The sequence below is a fragment of the Haemorhous mexicanus genome, chromosome 7 (assembly GCF_027477595.1).
Source record: "Haemorhous mexicanus isolate bHaeMex1 chromosome 7, bHaeMex1.pri, whole genome shotgun sequence".
NCBI lineage: Eukaryota > Metazoa > Chordata > Aves > Passeriformes > Fringillidae > Haemorhous > Haemorhous mexicanus.
In genome coordinates this window covers 38,983,439-39,001,664 of record NC_082347.1, presented here as the reverse complement: position 1 = coordinate 39,001,664, position 18,226 = coordinate 38,983,439, and the positions used below count along the sequence as shown (strand labels likewise).

The 18,226-nt window shown below is 43.7% G+C and overlaps 1 protein-coding gene across 1 annotated transcript in view; it reads left to right on the top strand.

Annotated features, from left to right (window-relative positions):
- The window catches only part of CPXM2 (carboxypeptidase X, M14 family member 2), a 68,249-nt gene that overhangs the window by 29,289 nt on the left and 20,734 nt on the right, over window positions 1-18,226 (top strand). The window contains exons 4-5 of the mRNA XM_059852178.1: window positions 12,852-12,936; window positions 13,242-13,392. Coding sequence (XP_059708161.1) covers window positions 12,852-12,936; window positions 13,242-13,392 — 236 coding nt within the window. The remainder of the gene's footprint in view (window positions 1-12,851; window positions 12,937-13,241; window positions 13,393-18,226) is intronic.

Genomic DNA, 18,226 nt, shown 5'->3' with positions numbered 1-18,226 from the left:
TGTGAGCAGATATGAGCAGATAAACATTATAGTACCATATTTATTTATTTATTTATTTATTTATTTATAAATTATATATATTTGTAAATATTTTTATTTAAAATATTACTTAATTACATATCTGCATATAATTATGCAAATATATATATATTTATATTGTGTATATATAAAAATATACTATTTTTGAGGTTTCTAGCAACTGCTTGTGCTAGAGAATGTCTCATGGCACTGAGAAATAAGTGTTTTGCCCAGATTTGTCTGCATTTACTCCTCTATGACTGTTGTGGAGTATATAGGAGGGGAGGATTTGGGGATTTTTCCTGCTCTTTACAAAGTTTGTTTGGCTTTTTAATTTGTCACTGAGTCTCACAGATTTGTGTGAGCAGATGATTACACTTGTGCTGCTGGACCTTTTGCACAAGTGTGCAGGAGATGCACAACCACTCTGAGAGATCCATTCTGCCAGAACTTTCTCTTAGAAAATGAATGTGACATGTAATTGAAGGTAAACCAGAAAAAAATGCCACTGTATCTTAGAAAAATCTTATTTTCCTTTCAACAGTTGAATTTTCTGTGGGTTTTTTTTTTTGTTTTGTTTTGTTTAATTTCTCTTAACGTGCTTGTGGGAGTAGGTGCTTATTTGGCAATAAGGTTTCTATATTTATTCTGTGGTAGGTAGGTAATTACTGTAGCAAAGCCTTGCTCTTTTCTTTATTCATCCTCTTGACATTGCTGTTCCTCTCAACGCCAGAGCTGCACTGCTTCATCCTGTCATGCTTCTATTTTTAGTTCAGCACTGTTAGGAGTTTACAGCAGATTTGACACTCTATTTATGGCTGGAATTCACAGTCATCTTGGGGTTTTGGGGTTTTTTTTGAACCATAGAAACACCAAATCACAGAAAGGTTTGGGTTGGAACGGACCTTAAAGATCATTGAGGTCCAACTCCCCTGCCATGGGCTGGGAATTTTGGTTTTGCCTCTTTCCCCATAAAAAAATGGTGGGCAGAGCCCTGAGGGTGTGCAGGAAGAGCAGGATTGGTGCTGGCAGAGCAGGTTAGGCTCCTTCTGGATTACTGCTGAGATTTGAGGAGATCCAGGCTCATTTCTGCCTGCCAGGAGCAAAGATGGTTTCACCAGGACCAGCTGTGCTGTGGGGCAGGTTAAATCTCCTGAAAACACCTCCTGGAGGACTGAGCTGTGCCCCATGGAAGGAGCAGGGCAGTGGGGAGAAACAGTCCCAGAAAGGGACAGGAAAAGAGAGGAGTGGGACTTGTTTTGGAGTGGGCAGGTTCCCTTGTGCCTGTTTGGCTCAGAAATCAAAGGACACTCATCAGCTTCCTTCCCTGACCCTCAGCTGCTGACAGGGATGGGATCCAAAGGGATCGTTTGTGATGGGAAAGTTTGTACCAAAAGATGCCCTTCTGTTACCTGAGGCACCTTCCCAGCTTTATGAGGCTGTGTGACAAGAAGAGAGTGCTTTCATGACTGATGGAAACATATGCTGGGGAGTAATCTCATTGTAGGTATGAGAGCCAAAAAAACACCTCTCTGATCTGTGTTGTATTAGAAGTGAAAACCTGCCAAGCAGGGGAACCGAGGTAAGATTTTTATTTAGTCCAAAGCCTTGGAGACTTTCCCAGCTTTATATTTTAAAAATAAAAAATCAAGGCACTGAAGGAGAGCAGGCTTATGTTAGATATTAGGAAGAAATTCTTCCCTGTGAGGGTGGAGAGGCTCTGGCACAGGGTGGCCAGAGAAGCTGTGGCTGCCCCTGGATCCCTGGAGATCCAAGGGCAGGTTGGACACTGGGGCTTGGAGCACCTGGGACAGTGGGAGGTGTCCCTGCCATGGCTGGGCTGGAACAGGATGGGCTTTAAGGTCTCTTCCAACCTAAAGCATTCTGTGATTCCATGCACTGGGATAAAGAACCACTAAACCAACTCTCTTTACTGAACCAGAGTCTTTAACACAATGAAAAAGCTGTGCTTCACAGGAAGATGTGCCTAGATCAGATTTGTACCTGTCCTGGTCCCTGTTCTTTCCTGCTGCTGACCTAATGAGGACATTTAAAATGCCAGGGGAGGGCAGGCAAGGACACCCTGCTGAATCCTCTCTCCTGCATCTTTGCCCTTCACTGCAAAGCTGCAGCACTTGAGCTCCCAGCAGTCTGGCCTGTGCTCTCCTGTGTGAGATGCTGCAGCCAGAGCTCTTTTTCTGCTGCTGGACTCATCCTTTCCCTCCTTTGGGGCAGCTCTGGCCCCTGGAGCCTGGTTTTGCTCATGACCACTGTGATCAGACACGATCTGCTCACATGCAGCTTTGCTCACTGGGGTTTTTTTGGGCTTTCTGTGCAATGATGAACTGCAGGTTACACTGCAAAAAATGCAAAAAAGCACCAAAATGCTTGGGGGTTTCCATTGCCTGTGCACTGGAGGAGCTGCTTCTGCTCAGCCCTTCCTCTCCTGCTATTCCCTGTCTGTCCCTGGTGGGTTGTGGCTCCCCTTGTCCATGCCAGGAGACAGGAGAGCCTTGAGGAGGAAGAGGAGTTGCAGAAGCAGCTCTGGGAAACACAGATGACCTGATGGGAGAGAAGGAAACCGAGCCTGGTTCTAGTGAATACTTGGATTGTTTCATCATTTCCTTTTTGAGGAAAAGCACTTCTGAGACAAATTTTTTGCTTGGCTGTGAATTCTGTGAGTCAAATGTTTCTCCTCTCTTTTGTAAGCCTGAAACAAGCAAAAACAGGCTTTGAACAAAAAATCCTGGATTTGAGGAGTCCTTCCTTTTACCAGTCAATGCAAGCACGTGAGCTCAAGGGCTGCTGCTGTTCAGGCACCTCATCCTTCCTGGGAAACCTGAAATCATGGAAAAGTGTTCTTTGGCCACCATAAATGGGCAGATCTGCTTAGATCATCCAGAAGATGAATTCCACAGAAAAAGTGGGGCCCAGCTGTGAGAACCAGGACTTCTTTTTACACTGAAGATATCCAAAAATCAGGAGTGCCACAAGTGCTGGCTAATAGGACTAAAATCCAAAGCCTTGAAAGTGAGCAGGATATCTGTTGCTTTGGGGCAGAAATAATATATGTAATAATAATATGTGACTCTTAATAATAAGTAATTATTAAGTAATAATAATATATGTATAATAATAAATGTTATAATAATATATATAATTCTTCATATGGCTGCCAATACATCTTCCAGTTTTAGGAACCAAATATCTTTAAAGAACTCTTCAAGGCTGTAGAGTGGGACCCTGGAAGCATCACTGTGGAATTGTGCCAGGGATTTAAAGCAGTGGTGTTGTAGTTTAAAATATGCACTCTCTTGACAGAGGGAAAGAAACTATTCATCACTCTTAGCAGTTTGGCAGGAATTTGAAAAACAGAGTAAACTTTTTTCCCACAAACCAAACTCTCTTCTGATAATTCAGCATCATCTTTTGTATCAAGAGAAAACCCACATGTCAAAATAGAGTCAGTGTGTGCTGACAGTAATACAAAGCTTCAGGCTGTGTGAATGCAGAGGATGTTTTGGTTTTCAGGAGAGGATGTAATGTTGCAGTGAGTGAGATGTATTTTCTAAAAATTGACCTTTCAGTCATGGTAAATTGTGAGCTATCACCCCATGCCATGGAATGACAAAATGACAATAAGGAAAAGCATGGATGAAATGATCTGTGCAGAAAATTGGAGTTCTGCAGCAAAATTAGGGAAATTTTTAGAGAAAAATCAAAATAGACTTACTTTCAAGCATGTTTTCTTTAAGACCTTTCAGCTTCATAAAAATATTGAAGATTTGTTGCTTTTATGAAAGATATTTGTATTTAGGAAAAAAAATGTAGGGAGAACATCTTAATTTTTCAAGCCTGATTTGGGTAGAAGTTATTCCCTGTGTCTTCCAAAATTGCAATAGCTCTTGAAAGGTTTGAGGAGACACCAAATCAGTGGTGCTGCTGGCTGGAGGGAATGCCTTTCTTGTGTTGCCTGATTCTAAACTGACACCCCTCTAAGCTGGTCACTTATTTTCACTAGTGCTGAAGAAACATTTCAGCCAGAAGCTGGTGTAGACACCATGGCACACTCCCTGCTGTGGCACTCCTCTGCTTTCCCTGTGCTGCTCTGCAGGGACAGCAAACAAGAAATACCCAGCAGATTGGATTTTGTGTCTGATCATGCTTTTGCTGCAGACAAGATCCTTGTGATTGAACAGGGGAATGATTTTGCAATTTTTTTGGTAGTGCACCCTCGACCTCAGCCTTCCCTGTGTGCAGTGTGGCTCTTCATGATGCCCCAGCCTCTCTTTTGACAAACTGTCCTGAGGGAACTCTAGCTCTGTAACAAGCTGGGTGCCTTCCAGAGATGCAGCTGAGGATAAATTTAGGTCAGTGCAATTTGCCTGCTTGCTTCTAATTTTGGTGCTACAGCATTCTGCTCTTCAGTCACAAAATGAATGTGCTGCCCCACATTCCACCTCATTGCTGCACTCTCTGGCAGTTTCTCAGAAGCTCAGATTTGTTTTCTAGGCAGTGTCTGTGGCAAGGGGGTAACTTCCTTGCTTGCAAGGCAGTAAAAATCAGAGTCACAGAATCATTAAGGTTGGAAAATGCCTCCAAGATCATCAAGTCCAGCACTGCCAGGGTCTCTTCAGCTATTCCTGGTGCTAAGGTCATGGTCTCAGTAGTAACTCTGGCTTCCTGAAGAGGTAATCACATGAGCATCTTCAGTCTTCCAGCAATAGCAGAAGAAAGAGCAGTGATAATCCTTCCAGTGACACTGGGGTAGCATTGAGGGAAGTGGAGTGGACATTCACAGGTATTTTGAGCTGCTGCCACAATCTGAGAGAGCAGAATTTTGCACTGTACACCTGAAGGGTCAAAATTCAGCAGTGCAATGCTGCTTGTGAGAGCAGAGAAGAATAAACCCCAAACCCTGCCCTGCTCACAAGTACAACAGACGAAGCTGGCTCTGACTTTCAGAGCAGCTCCTCCTGTCCCCTGACAGAGGCTGTGAAAACACACCCTGGTGAAACTTCAACAAGTTCAGGGGAAATGTCTCGATGTTTTATCCAGATCATGGAACAAAACAAGCAGCTGCTGTGTGCAGACTTGAGTAATTCTGGTGCATTAAATCAGTGCAAACTGTTATTTGCCCTGACTGGGTGACAGGACTGCAGAGATGATTACAGCTTTCCCAAAGTCAGCCTCATGGGGTGAATTGTTCCAAATCCATAGAAATCATATCAAGTGTATTGATGTGAGTTACAAAACAACCTGAACTCATTGCAGGAAAAGCTCCCTTGAGATAATAATGTCAGCAGTTCCATGTTATACTAATGTTTATGATGGGTTTACCTAATGAGTTAGATTTTCTCTTGGCGTGGCTGGGTGAATCCTTCTCATGGGCTTTCATGAGCCAGCCTTTGGCAGCTGCACCTCCAGGGCTCTCCATCTCTTTGTTTAATTTCACTCCCTGTGCCCTGTTGATTTTCCAGCTCAGTTCTTGCCCCCTGCCCACATTTTGTCACAGCCTTGGTCACCCTGGTGAGCCCTCCCCAGAGCTGCCTTGGTGAGCAGCTGGGGTGATCCTGTGTGGCTGGGGTGCTGGCAGCACACCCAGGGACAGAGTGATGCTTTCACAAGTTTGTTTGACAGCAATGTCAGAGCTGATGCTGTTCTGTTGTGGCTCTGATTTGTCACGGGGATCCTCTGCCCAACCTCTGTCCCTCAGGGGCAGGGAGCAGGTCACTGCCACCCCAGGGCAGTGGTCACTGCACTCTCAGAGGGTGCTGAGGAGGGGACAGAAGCTGCCCTGCACAGTGGGGATGCTCAGAAGAGGGAGGAAAGCTTTGTAACCTCTGTGGAAGGGACTTGAAATGAAATGAGGCGAATCCTTTTGGAAAAGGAGACTTCCAGTGAATTTGGGCATCTGCTGCAGCTGATTACTCACCCTTACTCATCACTGCCTGGGTTTGTGTCTTTGGCACGTGCATGATGACTTGGAGCAGTGAGAATGTGGGGTGGGGGTCGTGTTGGGGTCATCAGGCTCCTTGTCCTCCCATTTTTGCCCTTCCCAAACCAGTGTCCCTTGCACTGAGTGGCACTTGGCCACCTTGCTTACACCCTGGTACACCAAGGGTGAGAGCCTTTAGCATTGCAGTGAATATTCTCTCAGCTGTGGACACAAATGGCAGTGTTTGTTTGCTGGTTACTCTCAGGGCTTTCCATTTTCCTGTATTTTAACATTCATGAAGTGATGCATTGCCTGGAAAGTCTGGATTTCTCTCCTCAAACACACGACTGATTTACAAAGGTGAGATAGGCACAAAAAAGAATGGAAAATTAAGAATGCCATAAAAAGAGGGTCAGAAGAAAAGGCAGCACAGCTTGGTTTCTTTCAGCAGATACAGAGGATCTGCTGCAGAAAGAATTTCAAACTCGTGCAGATCTCATTGCAAAGAGTGGCCAAAAATGAGGGGTTTTAAGACCAAAATGTTTGGGGCAGAGGATGTCTCTGACCCTGGCACCCACAGGCATTACTGGCTGAATGTACAGCAGCAAAAAGAAACCTCCACAGCTGGCACCAGATTTTCTGGAATGTCATAAAATTCATGTGAAAACCTGGCTGTAAGTTGCAGATGTTGGGTTGGAAAGGTATTTGCAACCCCAACTTCTGTTTATTGAGTAAAGCTTTGAAAAATCTGTGCTGAATTCAGTTCAAGCAAGTGAAATTCTGGCTCTGAGCTTTTCTTCATTGGGCCTCCAAAGAGATGGATTTCACAGCAGTACATTCATTTCAGTCAGCTAGAAACAATTTTAAAAATTAAACATTCAAAGATTTCAATTATTAAAAAAATACCCTTGCTGGCTAGTCCATCTTCATCTCCTAAATCATATTTATTTTAATTAGTTTGCAAAACTTGCTGGGCTACCTGTGGTTTGCCTGGGCACTTTTTGACTTGGCTGATTTGGAAGCTGTTTGGCAGTGGGTGATTTAAAATTTTATCAGCATAAATATTATTAGAGAATATTAATATTAATGGTTTTACATTTAATTGCATGAGAGTACAAATTGATTTTTTAAGTAGAAAGCCATTTAATTGCTAGCATGCTGATTCTGTTGCATGAGTATCATTTAGTATAAGGCTTGTCCAGCATTTTTTGGTATAGAGATTTTGCTACATCAAGTATTTTGGTGTGTCAGTTTATTTATTATTGCTGGGTACACATTTGGTTGCCTGAATGAGTCTGTTTTATATTAATTTTAGGGGTTCTATTGCAGATAAATCAGGTTGGCCTGACAGCAGAAGAAGAAAATGCTCAGTTGGAGCCAGGTCTGTTGTTCATGGGAGCTCTGATGGTGTCTGGTGGTCTCATTCCAAGAATGTCAGAGAATCACGGGATGGTTTGGGTTAGAGGGGGCATTAAAATTCATCCTGCTCCAATCCCCCTGCCACAGGCACCTCCCACTGTCCCAGGGTGCTCCAAGCCCCATCAGCCTGGCCTTGGACACTGCCAGGGATCCAGGGGCAGCCACAGCTGCTCTGGGAAATCCATTCTCACAGGCAACAATTCCCAATTCCCAATCTCCCATCCAGCCCTGCCCTCTGGCACTGGGAGCCATTCCCTGGGTCCTGTCCCTCCATCCCTTGTCCCCAGTCCCTCTCCAGCTCTCCTGGAGCCCCTTTAGCCCTGGAAGTTGCTCTAAGGTCCAGTCCAGAGCCTACTGCAGGCTGGACACCCCCAGTCCTCTCCTTTCCAGACTGGAAGGTGCTCCATCCCTCCAATCTTCCTTGTGGTCCATCTCTGCCACTCTGGGCTTGAGCTTCTGCTCACCAGCACCTCAAACCACCTGGGCTTTCCTCCGTGTGGAGAAGCACCCTCAGAGATGAGGATCAGAGTGGTAGGTTTATTTCACTTGGTGCTGGTCAGCTTTCCATGATTCAGAAGCTTGGCATTAAAATGTGACCTGCAGCAGGAGCTGCTCAAAGAGAATAAACCCAAACAATCCCAATTCCCAGCTGATCCACTGCCTGCTGGAGTCTGGGCAGGAAAAACCTGGCATCCCTCCACTGCTTCCCATTCTCCTGAGCTGGGATTCAGCCTTGGGTCCAACACACAGAGAGAAAAGTCAGGAAATTGTATCAGGGCAGGCACAGCTGGGAGATGTGTTGTTGTTCTGGTGCTGCCCATGATCTTTTTGCTCAGTAGCTGATGCCGTGGTTAGATAAGGAAAAGCTGATTTTTGGGACAGGAACCTGCCAAAGCTACAGGAGATCTGCTTTTAATTCTCTGCTTTGATTCAGGTTTACTCTCTCTGTCCCTGGGCAAGTTATTTAATCCCTCAGCTTTTCTTTTTTGGATGAAAATGGAGAAGCAGGACATTTCCATGCATCACAAAAGACTGAATTTGGAATTGAAGGTGTTCAAATAAGCTTTGTCTAAGGCCAGTGCATTACAGATGAAAATCAAGTAATTAGTAATAATTCAAAAATCCACCCTATTAAGTGAATTTGAATCATATTTTGATTTTTGCATTTACTGTGTCTGAAAGGAATTGATTAATATTGTCAGTGGATGCTGAGATTTTTCAGATAGGCTCTGTCTGAAGAGATAAGGCTGCTATAAATTTTAAAAGGGATTATTTAAAAGGGATGGACCTGCATCCAAAGGATCCCTCTCAAATCTGTACCTCATGATCTTTTTCCAGCATGGAGGAAGTTTGTGAGGCAGAAGTGGCACTTTGTGGCAGAGGGTGATCAGCTGGGGTAACCTCAAACACTCCTGGATTGTCACACAATGGATTCTGGATTGCCTTGCCCTGTGCCAGGAAAGAGCTCCATAATTAATGCCCTTTTTTGTGAATGCTGGCCTAGGACTTCCCCAGATCCTGTCTCCTCAGCTCTATAAACCCAGCAAAAATCTGTATTTTTCTCTTAGGAGTGCAGTGGTAGGTCCTGAGAGGTTTTATAGGGTGAAACCAGAAGAGCTTCTCTGAAACAACAGCAGGGACATCCTGAGTCTTGGAAAACATGACAGCTTTATTTCAGCCTTCCTTAGGCAGCTTTATTGTTCAGTGCTGATGGGCTCCAAGGAGATTGGATGTGACAGAAATCCCTGTCTGCAAATCCCAAAGGAGATGGATCTTGGTGTCACCAGGTGATCACACAGACAGAATTCCCCAATACTTCTCCTAGTGCAAGGCTTGGCTTTAGCTGCCCTGTTCCTCTGATGGATTGCCACAAAAAAGCTTTAGATTTCTGTGCCTACATGAATAAATGAGGTGTTTCTGGAACTCCTGGATCCTGGGAAATGCTGTTCTTGGAGCATCCAGCTGCTTCCTGGGGTCAGCAGCCCTCCTGTGCCACACACAGGTGGGAAAACTGCAGCTCTTGGGAGGGTTTAGTGAGTTCTTGTCTGGTCTGGAGCTGTAGAAGTGTCTGGGGTTTGATGACACTCAGTCAAATCCCTGAGCATTAGGCTTTGTGGCTTTTCTCCAGGTCCTCTGACCACAAGAACACACAGAGCTCCCCTTCCCCAGCATGGGGGATGTGGCTTTTAGGGAGAAGGTGCCATTTCCCAGGGGAGTCTGAAGTTACAGGAGCCTCCTTAAGATTATCAGAAGCTGTTTTTATTGTGGCACTGGGGGAAAAAGGGGGGAAGGATTTAAGCCCCTGGAGGCAGCTTTGCATGCAGTGAGAGAAGGATCTGATCTGCTGTGATGTTTTTATTCTGCTTTTTCCTCCCAGGCAGACACAATGGGCAATGTATGGTGTGTGCCTTCATACATTGCACTGATTTACCTCCTCCCTGACCCTCTGAGGTCCTTCTATTCCTGCCAGTGTCCAAGACTGGATGCAGTCCATTAGGATTTTAATTGCATTCTGCCCCTCCATAGCACGTTGCTGGTTGCCACTCAAGATGGAAAATGTGCAGGACTACTTGTATATGTTTTCCTTTGGGAGAAGTTTGAACTTTTGTAATGGTAGGGAGTGAGAAAATCAAAATATGTTAAATGAAAGTCCCAGCTGAGAAATGTTACTGTGACAGCAACATTTTCTCATGCCAGTAAAGCAAGCTTGTTCTTTTAAAACATTCTGTATGTGCCATGATTTTCTTACAAAAGTCTGCCCGTGGTTGTTGTGGTTTCATTTGACTTTAGTACCCTGTTTGAATTTCTTCTGCAAATGTTGAGCCATGAATATGGATGTGTTGTGTTTGCCTTCCTAACCTGATCTGTGCAGTTGAAGTGAAAAAAGTTCTGTAACACTTCAGAAGCAATGATGTTATTTGGTTTGTGGTGTTGCCTCTTTTGGTCCTTTAGCCTGATTTTGAGAGATGACCAAGAACAGTAAAAAGAAACAATTATGCAAAGCTCATGCAAAACCCCCCAAAAAATGTGCAAGGAAATAAAAAAACCAGCAAAAAAGACCAGTATAATTTTATGTGCATTGAATATGTACAGTGCCACCAGCACCCTCCTTCAAACCCAGGAGTTTTGCTCTCAAGCTTATCTTTTTCCAGTAATTCAGAAAAAACTATTTTCCTCTTTTTAGAGTTTTGCTGTTGGCTATTTTCTAAAATGGTTTGGGCTGGAAGGGATCTTGAAGCTCATCCCATTCCACCCCTGCCATGCCAGGGACACCTTCCACTGTCCCAGGCTGCTCCCAGCCCCCGTGTCCAACCTGGCCTTGGGCACTGCCAGAGGTCTGGGCACCCTGTGCCAGGGCCTCACCACCTTCACAGCCAAGAATTTCTTCCCAATATCTGATCCAAACCTGCTTTCTTTCATCACCCCTGTCCTGGCACTCCATGTCCTTGTCACAAGTCCCTCTCCTTCCCTCTTGTCAGCTCCTTTATTTGACAGAAGTAAATCAGCCTTTCTTCAACTTAAGAACACAGAGAAGCTGAGGGAAGAAAGTTCTTTGCAAAAGTCAGGAGAAACTTATCCAGCATGCTGAAGTCACTGTTTATTTTGTTGTGTGTCATTTATCATTTTACAGCCAAATTTTAGAGACGCCAGCACGGCACTTCTCAGCTCTGCAGTAAATCTCCTACCCCAGGAGCCCTTCCACTGAAAGGCAGACAATTAGGATTTCCAGAGTGCTGTTAACTTGTTACAGTTGTTTACCAAATACTAAAGTTGTGTGCATTACAAGTGATAGATGTACCCTTCTTTTCATTGCCATAACAAAAAGTTGTCTGCTTGGCAATAGTCAAGATTTTTCCATTTAATCTAACATGAATGGCAAAGTCTATTCACTGAAGGAGGCTGGTGAAAGAGTTGCAAAGGACTGGTTTAGTGTCTAAAACAGAGCTGGGTTTGTTCAGTTGGCTTTTTTGGTTTTTTTTTTTCAAAATCTTATTTTTTAACTTTTAGGGGCATTAGCATAGAATGCCCAGAAGTAATTTTCCAAATCCTACTAAATATTTACTTCATCTTTGTTTTCAGATGTGTAAGCAAACTCAGTTGTCTGTTTTGTACAAGGCTTGGTGAGCTGGGGCTGATGGTTTTACCCTTGTTCCATCCTTGTCCCTTTTTGGTCTTCATTAAAAGCCTGACTCTGTAGTGAGCACATAAAGGCTGGTTTGTCCCTAAACACAGGCACAGTGGGTTCAGTGTGGAGTGTGTGTTCATAGGTAGTTTGCTATTATTAGTTGATTTTAAAAGAAAAAAACCAAAACAAATCAAAGTTGTATTTGTACAGGAGCAGTACAAGGGGAAGTCCTTAGGTGTGTCTGTCCTTCCAGGCACTCCTGATCTCCAATTTTTTATGCTCTGCTGCTTCTCCAACACCTGCCCCAAAGTCCCCTTTTCTTCTCTCCAGTGCCAAGAGCTTTCCTAGCCCTGGTTTCACTCCCAGCCATGGGACTGTAGCTTAGCTGAGACCCTGTGCTGAAGAAGAGCAGCTCCAGAGCCCTGCTGGTTGCACATAAATATGGAATTTAATCATCCTGGACTGACTTCACAGTACAAATGTTCCTCCAAGCCACAACTCTCCTCCAAGTCCCTGCCCACTGAAACCAGGTGTTGGGGGAAAAAAGCAAATCACTGCTGCTCTTTCTGAGTAACAAAGGTGGGAGGAGAGTTGGGCATTGCCTTCTCCAGCCTTCTCCAGCCCTGTACACACATTTCCACAGGTGATGCCCAAGCACTGTGAACTCCACAGCTTTAATCCAGAATACAGGAAGCAGCATTTTACATTTGCTCATACTCTTCTTTAGCTGGATCCAGATGAGACATAACTGAAGTATTTGACTTTTTTAGATGACAGAGGATTTTGCTGTAAATCAGATGACATTAGAAAAATCAGCCTTTTGGGGATTGATCAGGATATTGTAGCAGTGCAGTAGTCCTGTGATCAATTGTCTCTCTGTCCCTGTCTCTTGCTAATAAATACAAGAATTACTGCAGGCACCAGTTATTCTTCTATTGAAAGAAATGGAAATTTTGCTGGTTGAAATTCACAGATGTTTCATCCTTGAGGATTTATTACTTTTTTCCCATCCTCTCTGATAATAAGAGCAGAACTAATAAATGTTCTGCAGCTGAAAAGATGATCTTTGAACACTGCATAAATCTGTTCTAGATAAGCCATTTATCCCAAACTCTGCATATAAAAGGAGAGGAGAGCAGCAAGTCTCTCACCCCCTGGAATCCCAGAATATTATCTCACCAGGATTTTGCTTCTATGTGCCAAGCTTTTTGAATAGTGTGTTGAATCCAGATTGGCATGACTGTGCCAAATGGGATTTCCACTGCTAGCAGCCTTATAAGCTTGATTATATTAAATAATATGCAGTCATTCTAAGTTCTGGAAAGTAACTTATTTATTCTCTTTTTCAAGGAGTAACTGGGTGACCTCTTACCGAGTGCTGGTGAGCAATGACAGCCACGCGTGGACTGCTGTCAGGAACGAATCTGGAGATGTGGTGAGTAGAACAAAACACATTTTTTGAGGAACAGCAGAGGTGGGAAAGCAGGGGCTGGCCACAGATTAGTCAGTGGCAGTATCTCTCATGGATTTTAAGAGCAAATCCCAAGGTACAGAGTCAGATTTGCCCAGGGGGAGTGGGGGGATTGCCATCCTCGAAGAGCAGTTCTGGCCCGAGCCACCATCAGCCTGGACCTGAAAGGTGATTTTACATTTTACATTTACATTCTCTTACCAAAACCACTCTGAGACAGTTTGAAGCACTGATGTTGCCCTTTCTTTCCCCCTGTTTGGCCTGGCCAGATTTTTGAAGGGAACAGAGAGAAGGAGATCCCAGTGCTGAACCTGCTGCCGGTGCCGCTGGTGGCGCGTTACATCCGCATCAACCCGCGCTCCTGGTTCCAGGAGGGCAGCATCTGCATGAGGCTGGAAATCCTGGGCTGCCCCTTGCCAGGTGAGAGCCTTTGGTAGTTCATGCTGGCATGGCTGCCATGGCGTGGCAAGACTCAAAAATTGCATTTCCTTTGGGTAGCTTTGCTTTTGGTATAATATTTGTCTTTAGTGAGTAGGGTTATGCAGAAAGAAATAGAAATGTCTGCCCAAGCCCACAGAGAGTGTCAGGATAACTTTGATATGCAAGCCATAGTATCTGTAAGTGCCTTTCTTAAAAAAACAAGATTGCTTGGGTGATCTAACAGTTTTCTAGGACAATTTGTATGTAAATTCTCATGATCCCTTTCTCTCCCCTAAAAGTGCATCTAAACAGGAAAAAAAGCAAAAATGTCAGTATTTGAAAAGGTGATTTTTATTGAGTGCAGCAGTTTTTTACCCTGGATTCTTACTGGCTTTCCACCCATCCAGGGCCAGATTCTGCCTGGCAGCGCTGGCTTTTGTTACCCTTCAGCTTCATGGGTCTGTGTCAGTGGGTAAAGCTGGGAACACATCCCCACTTTCAGCACTGTCCTGCTGAGTGCTCTTCCAGCTTTTCACAGATCTTGGATTCACATGGAAACAGCATCAGAGCATCCCCCTGGTAGTCATTTATTGAGTTAATTGCCCGCAGTGGCTGATTCAGTATATTCCTGAAAGAAAATACCAGAATCATTCATTGAGAAACACAATGGGAATGGGGTGTGTTCATTCAAAATGTAATTGGACTGAAGAACTAATAGGTTTTGATAAGTGCTGACCCATCTTTTTAGCTCAGAAAGAGCTGGCATTTCTTTCTCCTTGCTCATTTTGCGCATCGCACGCGAGGTGCCCGGGACAAAGCTGTTCCCCAGGTTCCAGAGGCCTTTCCACGCACGTTTTCTTTCTCTAGGATGGGACAGGTCTTTGCAGCTCCCTCTAAGTGGATTCCTTACCCTTTATTGGTGTCATTTTGCTCATTCCAAGTTAAATATCTGGATGGTTTGGCCGTGGGAGCAGTGACTTTGACAGTGCTGCTCTAACACTCTGTATTGACTGTGGGACTGGAAATCAAAGGCTCTTCTTCTCTGACAGGGTTTTTTTCCATCAAAATGACCAATTTTCCTAAATTCACCAAAATCAGGAGGTGGAGCTCTGTTAGTTCACACACTTCTAGCCTTCCCAAAACCTGGGGCATAGTGAAATACCCCAACAACTAAAGGAGGGTGGAAGGAAAGAAACCCATTTTTCACAACTCTGAATTTCTTTTCATGTCTTCTAGACTTGTGATTTTAGGGTTTATGCCTTCATTATTCCCTGAATATATTAAAACATTTGCATTCAGTCTGTGCTCTGTATCAGCTTTCCATCAAGCAGGCTCACAAGGGAGGGTAATAAAGGAAAAAGGAGAAAGGATAAAAGGAAAAGAAAAAACCTGAATAAGATTGATATTCTAGGTTAGCACTGTTGGAATGAGATGGAAATGGTTAAAGACAGCTAGAACCATTCCTGTGGGTAAGACTCTGTCCATAAATCCTGCTGCATGTGCTAGATTCACTAAAAATTGGATAAATCATGATAAAACATTATTTGGACAACTGGAACAGAGAAGTTACTGCTCATCTAAGCAGTATTATATAAGATAATTGCAATTTTTATCAGTGAAATGCTTATATCTTATCCATAACATACCTTGGTTTTGTATCTTAGGCTAGTGTGGACAAAAAACCTTTTCTAGATTGTTAAAGCAGCTTTAAAAAAAAAGAAAGAAAGAAAAAAGCTGTGTTGTCCAATTATGCCAGTGCTAACTTTGGGCAGAAAGAATTTGCTGTTTCACCAAGAGAAAGACATTTCTCCGTGGAGGAAAGATGTCAGAAAATCCTTCCTGTAACAAAAATCAGTGCTGCCATGTCTCAAAAAAGAGGGCAAAAAGAGGACAAAATCCAAAAACATGTAATTCCCTCTCCACTTCCCAAAAATGCTGGTGTTTGCATAGAGGGAGGCTGACACACACAGTCTTCTGCCTCAGAGGGATGGATGTGCTTTCCTTGCCTTCTCTTCCTCAAACCTAAGGAAGGTCAAAATGAAATTATATCTAATCAAAAGCACCCAGAGATTGGAGAGAGAAAATTAGTTGAGTTCTTCATGCATTTATTTATATTGTAGAGTATTCAAGGCAAGAGACAATTACTTTAACGGAATAAATTTGTGATGGAATTTAATTTTTAATAGTTCTTATATAGGAAACTATCACTGGTACCATGATCATGCTGTAAAAAAGAATTTTAACAGCTCTGTAATGGAGTACTGTGTTTTGCAGTGGTTTCAGTCTTATTTTTACTGCTTCTCTCTAAGTGCCAGGCTACCTGGTCAAGTCTAAAGTTCTGTTCATTTTTTGATAAAAATGTGACTTTTTACAAGTATCTTTCATTATAAATGTCCATGTCAACAGCAGCTCTAAATCCAGCATCTAATTTTGAGAATAAAAGGAGAAAAGAATCAGTTTATAGTTGAAAAATATTATTTCATTGCTGATTTCATGGGTGATGTTAATGCTCATGAGCAATGCTCATGAGGCTGCCATGAAATAGATCATGTGGAAAAAAACTTAGAATCACCTGATGTGGCTGCCAGTGGATTTATTTCAAGATTACACATGTGCTGTCTGTGAGATGTTCAATTTAGTGAAGACAAGTCAAATTCACTCAAATTACACGGAAATTAAAAAAAAAACCCACAGTCATTTGTGAAACAGCACACTGGGGTTTTTAAGGCAGTCTAAGGGATTTAAACCAGAATATTCTTTTTATTAAAAACTTCTCTGAATCCCTTGGATTGCCTTCATTATGCCTTGCATTTGGAGCAGAACTTCTGAGAAGCTGAAACCTGCTGGAAGCATCAGGGCCTCACTGGCTGAGGTGCTGTAGAGCTGTACTAGGAGAAAATGCCCTTTTTTCATCAACTGCCAAGCAGTTGGTTCTTTCTGGTACTTTTTCTGGGCAGTTTTCAGAGTCTTCATACTGCAAAGTTGTTGGGCATTAACCCACTTGGAGTTTTGGGGTCCCCAGCACAGGAAGGGATGCCTTGAGAAGGCTGACCTAGGACAGAGACTAAACACAGCTGAAAAATAAAGCAGGGATTGATTCCAAGGATCTCCTCCATGGATGCACCTTGGGCAGCACCAGAGCCCAGCCAGGGCTGCCCCCAAGATGACCCAAAATGGCCCCAAAATGCACGGCCGGGCACGGGGTCTCTCCCTGGGATCAGCTCTGCTCCATTTGCACCTTGCAGTTCATTGTCCCAGCCCAGCTTTAGCCCAGGCACTCCCACCCTGCTTGTTTTTCTCTCTCCAGCCCACGGGGTTTGTGCTCCTGGGCTGAGATTTGGCTCATTTGTCCTTGGTGCCCAGCTGGAGCAGGAATTGTTTTGTCTCCCTGCTCTGTGCACAGAGCTCACCATCCCATAATATGAACCCAAACCCACACACTAAAGCAGCACAGAATGTGACAGATAGAAAAGCCAAATCTGAGGCATCAGAAGGATGTGGAGCTGTTGGAGACCTCAGAGGTGATCACAGGGATGGAGCAGCTCTGCCATGAGGAAAAGCTGAGAGATCTGGGATTGTTCATCCTGGAGAGGAGAAGTCTTGGGGTGATGTAACTGTGGCCTTCCAGTGCCTGAGGGAAGCTACAAAAAAGATGGAGAGAGAGACTTTGGACAAAAGCCTGGTGTGACAGGACAAGGGAATGGCTTCCTACTGGCAGAGGGCAGGGATAGGTGGGATATTGGGAAGGAATCCTTCCCTGGGAGGGTGGGAGGCAGGATCCCTGGCAGTGCCCAAGGCCAGGCTGGACAGGGCTTGGAGCAGCCTGGGACAGTGGAAGGTGTCCCTGCCATGGCAGGGCTGGCACTGGTTGGGATTTAAGGTCCCTTCCAAACCAGGCCATTCTGAGCTCCTATGAATCTGTGATTTAACAGCTTTAGTCACTTGTCCATCTTTACCAGAGTAGAAGGATGAAGGGCACAAGGTGCCTCTCCCAGCAAACTTCATTACCTGTACTGGTGATGTACAGACAGATTAGTGGTAGAAAAAAGGTAATATATCCCTCTGTATAAATGTGAGTGCCACAGTTTTGCAGGATCTTTTCTCCATGGAAGAAAGAGAGACTTTCTCAGAATTTCTATGAATAAATCAGTATATTTCTCTTATAACTCTTCTGTGGTTTGAGTTTTTCAGTCTCTTATTCTCAGTTTTATTAAAAAAATTTTTTTTTGCCAAAGTGGACCCATCCAGCTGTGTGCAAGCTTTGTTTGCCTTTCTACATTTTAGCTTTTACTGTTCTGATCTGTATTCCTGCTGCAGCAGAAATCCAGCTATCCAAGCAGGCTGCAGCAGAGCCTGGCAAAGTATGAGTGTTAACTCCCCAGGGAACTGTCAAATTGAGCTCTGTTGTTGAGGAAGGGCCAGAGATACCATCATTTTCACTGCAGTTTTTTTAAGTTTCCACCAACTCTACAGCATTCACAGTCATTCCCATGATATTAGTGTTTGATGTATGGAAAAAGAGCCAGGCTTTGAAAGGCATGGGATTAAAGTATCAGGGCAAAAAAATCGGTTGCTGTATATTTTGGCTCGTGGGGATACAGAAAACTTTCAACATCCTGGCAGTTTTGTGACATTTATTTTTATATTTTTACAATGTGGAGGTAGTTTTTTCAATGATGAAGATGTTCTGTGGGGCATTGAACACATTGTCTCTTTTGAGAAGAAGTGGGGGTTTTCTTCATGGTTTCCATTTCTCATCAGTATATCACTGAGTAATTTCTACAAATTAACAGAGGTTTTGATGAGATGAGACTTTTTTGGACATTTTTCTTTC